Here is a 6,518-nt window from a genome sequence, read left to right as displayed (position 1 = left end):
GCAAATGTCAGCCTTTGAAAACACCTGGTCTCCCTTTCTATCATTTTTAAATTCAACAAAACCATAACCCCAAGCTCTCCCCCCTTTCCTTGCCCCTTCTGTCTTTTTATCTATCTGTTTATTTGCTTGATTTAATTGATTGGTTGATTAATTAATCAACTGATAAATTAAGTTTAATCAATTTATTTATTTTATCTAACCTTATTTCCTCCTTTCCCCCCTACATTCACCACTTTACATATAGACACACACTAGCAACACCCAAACAGCATGTTACCAAAGCCCTTTACCATGACCACTCACAGACCTTTCTATTCAATTACAAAGAACTGAGTCCCATCCTGTCAGCTCTCATCGTCCTGTCCCACTGTCTGTCTGCGTGTCTCTGTCTGTCTATCTATCTGTCTGTATCCGTCTCACTTGTCTACGTTACCTTATTGTGTTTCATGTGTTTTGTGTTTCAATTCACGTGGTGCTATATGATACGATTCCAGGGTCACATAAATGGTTGAGGTAGGACAATTGTATTTGCACTTGAAAAATATGTTACTTAAATAAAAATAAAGTTGTCCTCCGAAGAGGGGGGTGGTGGGGGGGGGAAGTACCACTAGCTGCTTAGATAGTTTGCAGTTTGTTGCTGTTTAAAGTCTCGGATCAACTTGTGAGGGGACTGTAATGAGCCATTGAATTTTACTACTGCCCTACAAGCAATTACTGGGTGGGCATTTTGTCCAGTATCACTGAGAAACATGGGTAGCCTGTCTCAGTGTGGTTTTAAGATCAATAAAATAACTCCCTTCACCAGCAGGAATACAGTGCTATTATTTATATTATCTAGATTAGTCCCTTATTCATGACTGCAACAATTCAGTTGAATATTCAGGATGACCTGTTATAGGCCTACACAGTGGCTGTGCTTGGCAAGATTATGGCAGCTGTAGCCTATACTTATCAACTGGGGCTGTAGGCACACGTGCACTTGAGCATATCCACCATGCGGCGTGTGAGACAGTGCTGGTGGGCGTTGTGTCGAGTGCGGGGAAGCTGCCACTCCTCATCTAACTGCGTGTATCTGACAGGCGAACCGACGGCACACCCGACGGGTGCTGTCACACTCATCGGCACCGCGCACAGACACGGAGCAACGGCAGGGGAGGAGGGTTAAAGCTCGAGTCTCCACAGGGCTTTAACTCTTGCACACAGGTCTCAGCTAAGATCAAAGTCATGATGCCTCATTTTTGCGTAGCCTATGTTCGACTTAAAACTTGCCTTTTGTTTATTTTGCGTTTGGAACCGTATTGTCCATTTAGCTCCATTGGGTTCCACGCAACATTCAACAATCAAAATGACTTTGAATGCAATGTTCATAGCAACGTTCTGTCACCTCCTGGAGTTGAGCTAGTCTTTATTTTCTTTTCGGTCTTCCAGACTCTCTCTCCCCTTTGCTCATTCTTTCGTTTGGAAGATGGAGATGGTTTAGCATGTGACGAGGCCGCAGGCCGCATTCTTGTTTGATGTATTTTTTATGTGTTAAGGCTACTGTTGAAGGCTGGCGAGGCGGAGGGGCCTGGAGACGCCCGGAGGAGCCGCACTTGAATGGGGATGTTGTTGGACGGGTTGAGACGGGGGAGGGGGGAGGTGTTCTGCCGGCAGCCATCGCTTGTCATGGGACGGGAGAGAACACAGGCTACTTACGGAGTCTGTGTGATGTACAAAAACATGCTCAGACACAACACACGCAATCTGTGATGCCAAACGATCAGATGTCACAATTGTCTAATATCACTTCAACCAAATAGAGCCATGCATTATAGGCAGCCTATACTAATGATTCTCAAATCCGTAAAACATAGAACATCCCTGCAAAGTTGTTGTATAAATGGTAGCCCCCTGTGTGTTAATTATGTTTTGGTCCCGTGCTACCTAACAATCTATTTGCCCAGTTTGTGTTCATTTCCCTTGTTCTGCGGCCCCTGCCCAGTTTGGGAAGTGAGTCATACGCTCAGCCAGCAGTAGGCCTACGCGCATCATAAGCACTGTACACAGGAAGGGAGGGGGGGAGAGGGGAGGTGGATTCACTGATAAACATCCTTTTAACAGCTCGGCGGGAGGAGGGCCGACGGGGAGGGCATCTTTATCGTCTACAAAGAATAAACGGTAAGACAAGGCCTTCTATTTATTTACCTCAGACAGTCTGTTTTTGTGCGTCCCTGATTTAGGCTATGTAATAAAGACTAGAACACCACTAGCTGTGGATGAACGGAGAGCGCAAGGTTTTTTTCGCCGAGCGCAGGAGCTGAGAGATGGGGTGAGATTCAAACAGAGCGATGCTCTTACATAACAAGCCATAGCCGGATTAATCTCGACATCATATTTTTCATTTTTTTTTTTCAAATTACCTTATTACGATATTTTATGGGCGTTATCTATGCATGGATCGTAAAGAATATATTTCTCTCCGCTTTTGATGATAGCATACAGTCTTGACAGTTCCGTTTACTGTTGTAGAACACGAGCCTTCGCCACGTTCTAACCTAGTTCAAGAGACGCAGTCTAATGTATAGCATTTCATAGTGGCTTATGGAAATGTGTCCTTCAGCTAGGCGTCACGCTATAGATGTCAAGCAAGGTATAGGCTATAATGTATGGTTCTCACCTCATTACATTCCCTTCAGTCACCGAAGACAAGGACGTGACGTTGACTTTATGATCGGGGGTCTACATTTGTCACGTTAATTTGATGATCAGACATAACTTAACCTGGTCGTCACGCTACGCCAGAGGCGCTTAGTGGCGGTCCTTCAGCACCACGTGCCTGTACATCTGTATAGGTTGCATTTCGTATGTTGTTGATTGGAAATTATACAATGGAAATGGAATACAATAGCTTGCTGTTACAATTTCAGCTGAATGAGCTAGACTAGACATGAAAGAGCTGGGTTACGCTATAGGCTAGGCTACAGACAGGAAAATATTAGTTATTATAGAGACAATTTTGGTCAGCCAATTCGTAATAAGTGATGTTTGTAATATTTGTACTTGGCTTGAATAGCATTTTTGTTCACTAAAACAATTGGTTCTACTACTTGGTTTTCTTTTTTTGACTTATGCTATGCAATGACAATTTAGGAAAGGGCTGCAGTCTTTTTTGTGCTTTCATTCCTAACAACCAATTAGACCCACATCATGATAAGATTTCCAGTAGTCTATAGGGCATTTTGGGGTTGTATGTTTGTTACACAATCTTTAAGACCTGTTGTTCCTGTTTCATGAGTAGCCTAGTATTTTAAAAATAATATGAAATAAAAACTCTGGATTTGAACACAACTCTGGTAAGGACAGAAGCAGGCCAAGTTTGTAAAACTCTCTCTCTTTCTCTCTGATTTCCTGTCTGCCCCTTACAGAGCAATAGCGTCCCACACCCAGTCCAGAATGCTCCAGCAGGATCGCCCGAGCAACGCTGCCTATGGAGGTATGTCCTCCTCCCTGCGCCTGCTCAGCAATGGCCCACAGCAGTTTAACAGGAAGTGTGAGAAAGACAGCAACTTCAACTTCCTGGGCGAGGACGACGAGACTCTGGGGGGAGACGAGAACCGCAACCAGGTGAGGCCTCGCTCCCTTGGGCCGCTGGGCCGCGAGCTGCCCACCCCGATGCACCATGTCGGGGTTCCTCTGGGGCCGCTGTCCCCGCTGTCCCGCCTGCCCTGCTGGAGCCCACTGGAGCCCCTCCCAGAGGTGGAGAGCGGCGATGACGGAGGCGGCCGGGTGCCCCCAGAGGGAGCTGAAGAAGGCAGGATAGACGAAGAGGTGAGGCGACCCAGTGACTTGGAGAAGGAGAAGGAGAGGGAGCTGGAGGAGTCCCAAGACTACAGCGGCAAGGAGGTGGAGGAGGAGGAGGAAGATGGGTTCGAGTGGGGCGAGAGTGATGAAGAGTTTGCCTTCAGCTCCCACAGCAGCAGTGCCTCCTCGCTCGTCGACGGCGGAGAGGCCGGCCTTGGCAATCTCCCATCTGTCTGGGACCGCCTCTGCATCGGGGGCCCACCCAGCACTGAGCAAGACCACACCTTCTCAGGCCCTCAGGGGGCCGAGAGCTTCAGGGGGAGCCTGGAAGGGATGGAGCCGGGGGTGGAGGACGGCTCCTCTGACTCTGAGTGGGACGGCGGTGGTAGCGGCGGCGGCGGCGGCACCGGCGACGAGGTGCTGGAGGCGCTGTGGAGCGCCCAAGACCGGCAGCGCTTCAAGGAGCAAGAGATGCAGAAGCACCAGCTGCAGCTCACCATGTACCGGCGCCTGGCGCTGATCCGCTGGGTGAGAACCCTCCAGGGCCGCGTGCAGGACCAGCAGAACCGCCTGCAGAACAGCTTCGACGTCATCCTCACACACCGCAAAGAGCTCCTGCGCATGGGGGCCGCTGCCAGCCACTGAGACGCCAGGATAGCCCAGGGGAAAGTTCAGAAAGAGTCAGGCGTTAGTGTGGAGAGTGGTGTCATCCTGGGACTGTCCCCAACCAAAAACGCGATGATCAGACCTTGTTCTGTGATGGTCTCCTTTCCCTCTCCGATTCTGCAGGGATCAGTGTTGTTTAGTCTGGGTGATGTCTAGGCTAGTTCTTTCCTGGTGTGTGATTCCCCTGTTCTGTCTTTCTGCTCCTCGGACAGGCTATGTATGAGTGTGTATGCTATGTATGTGTGTGTGTGTGAGTGACAGCATGTGTCTGTGCATCTATCTGTGTGTGTGAGTGGTTGGTTATAGGTTGAATTTCTGCTCCCAGTCAGAGCCCTGGACAGATACTTAACAATAACTCTATATATGACCTTTGAAATAAATTATATTAAAGTTTATCCAAGAGCTTATATCATAAATTGATTCATATTATATGGAATAAATATCTAACCTCTTTCAGGTGTTTAAGGTGTCTGTTCATTGATTGAATAATTCAAGTGAAAGATAATCGATTCAATTGAACTGAACATTTCAGCAACTTAAGTTAGGCCTATTAGGATTATCCATCCTGAGTCTGTGTGATTCAGATATAGAAACAGTTTATGGCAGTCTTTGGTCATTGGGTAATCAGTTTTGCATTCAGGAGCCTGTCTTTTGTCTATGACATTCGCCTGGAAATTGGCCTCACCAATTGGCCTGATATCACAAGAGTCCACTTATGCATGTTCACAGATGAATAATTGTTTTGAATAGTAGTCATTCCTTTTCGGCATCAATCACATACTTATCCACAACAACGCACATCTATCGCCCTAGTGCAGCCTATTTAACTTTGCGCGCATGTAGACCTACACGCATGATATGTGCGCGCATGTTTACTCAGATACTGTTCGTAATTTAATCCATCGTTTGAACAGGTCTGCAACGGCTGCACCCCCGCTTCCCTGTGTCCCTGGTTTTCTTTGCAGTATGTGCCTCGGGGCTCTGGCTCTCCAAGCCCGGGACGCACTCGCTGGTCCAGTCGCGCTCCAGAGCCAAGCCCTTGAGGCAAGTGGAGGATAATCTCCGGTTGTGCCGCCCGGCCCTGAGGCGCAGATTTCTGCTCTCCGCTTATCACCATTATGGACCATGGTCTGTATGCATAATAGTGGCAGAGCGTCGTAGCAGCAGACGATAATATTAATTTGTTGTTTGTGAATTTTGTGTTAGTAGGGCGTCACACTTTATCCATTACATTTCCCGCCTTCAAAGAGTGTGCCTCTGTAGACAAAATTGTAAAAACCATGGAACACTGAGCCTAAATGCTACAATGCGACCTAATGCGGCTGTCACATTTAAATATTCATGTTACTAGACACATTGTTTAGACAAGCACTTACAGGCAAAATAGCCTCACAGCGTTTGTGCTATACATGTAACTTTCAGACATCGCCACTTAAAAATTAAGTCCGACTTCATTAAGCGACACTGTATAATGCGCGACACAGGAGGCCACCGGTGCGCCTTACTGAGCGCTGATAACGCTAATAAGTATCAGATTCAAAAGTCAAAAGGTGTTCACCACGTGTTCTAGGTAAACTTGCTGGGGATGCCTATCCATGGTCTTTCACTGTCATGTGGTCCATCATATTTAGCCAATTACAAAGCCTGTAGGCTACCTCGCCTGTGACCTATATATTCATCTAAGACTAGGCTACACATAGAACGAAGTGCAAATTTACTTGCTGCATTAAATGCTTGGCTATGTTTCTCGTTCGTATTTGTATCTTCCATAGCCTACTTGAGGAAATAATTACTTCTGTAATTCTGTAATGAGTTATTATTTTTTCTTCATTAACTATAGGCGTCATTTGGCGTGTAGCTGATGGTCGTCAACCCCTAAATGTTTATATTTTTACCAGATTATCAGTATCATTGTTACTGAAATTTGGCCAATGATAGGGCAAGACATAAAAATAACTGTAGCTAGCCTATTTACTTCTTGACCTTGTTTGGTCGTATGTCCCAAGTACATTCCGAGAATTTGGGAGATTTACATGTACTGGCCGAATACTGTCACTGGGGGGCGACACGTG

At 46.7% G+C, this 6,518-nt stretch overlaps 1 protein-coding gene across 1 annotated transcript; it reads left to right on the top strand.

The window, feature by feature from the left end:
* The first annotated feature begins 2,167 nt into the window (after window positions 1–2,167).
* Window positions 2,168–4,906, top strand: LOC121695322 (UPF0500 protein C1orf216 homolog). The gene is made up of 2 exons (XM_042076044.1): window positions 2,168–2,308; window positions 3,405–4,906. The coding sequence occupies exons 1-2, from the start codon at window positions 2,304–2,306 to the stop codon at window positions 4,423–4,425; spliced, it is 1,026 nt and encodes a 341-aa protein (XP_041931978.1). The 5' UTR covers window positions 2,168–2,303; the 3' UTR covers window positions 4,426–4,906.
* The last annotated feature ends 1,612 nt before the right edge of the window (window positions 4,907–6,518 follow it).

This window comes from Alosa sapidissima, chromosome 21, assembly GCF_018492685.1.
Source record: "Alosa sapidissima isolate fAloSap1 chromosome 21, fAloSap1.pri, whole genome shotgun sequence".
In the NCBI taxonomy this organism is placed as follows: domain Eukaryota; kingdom Metazoa; phylum Chordata; class Actinopteri; order Clupeiformes; family Clupeidae; genus Alosa; species Alosa sapidissima.
This window is presented reverse-complemented; position numbering and strand designations above follow the sequence as displayed.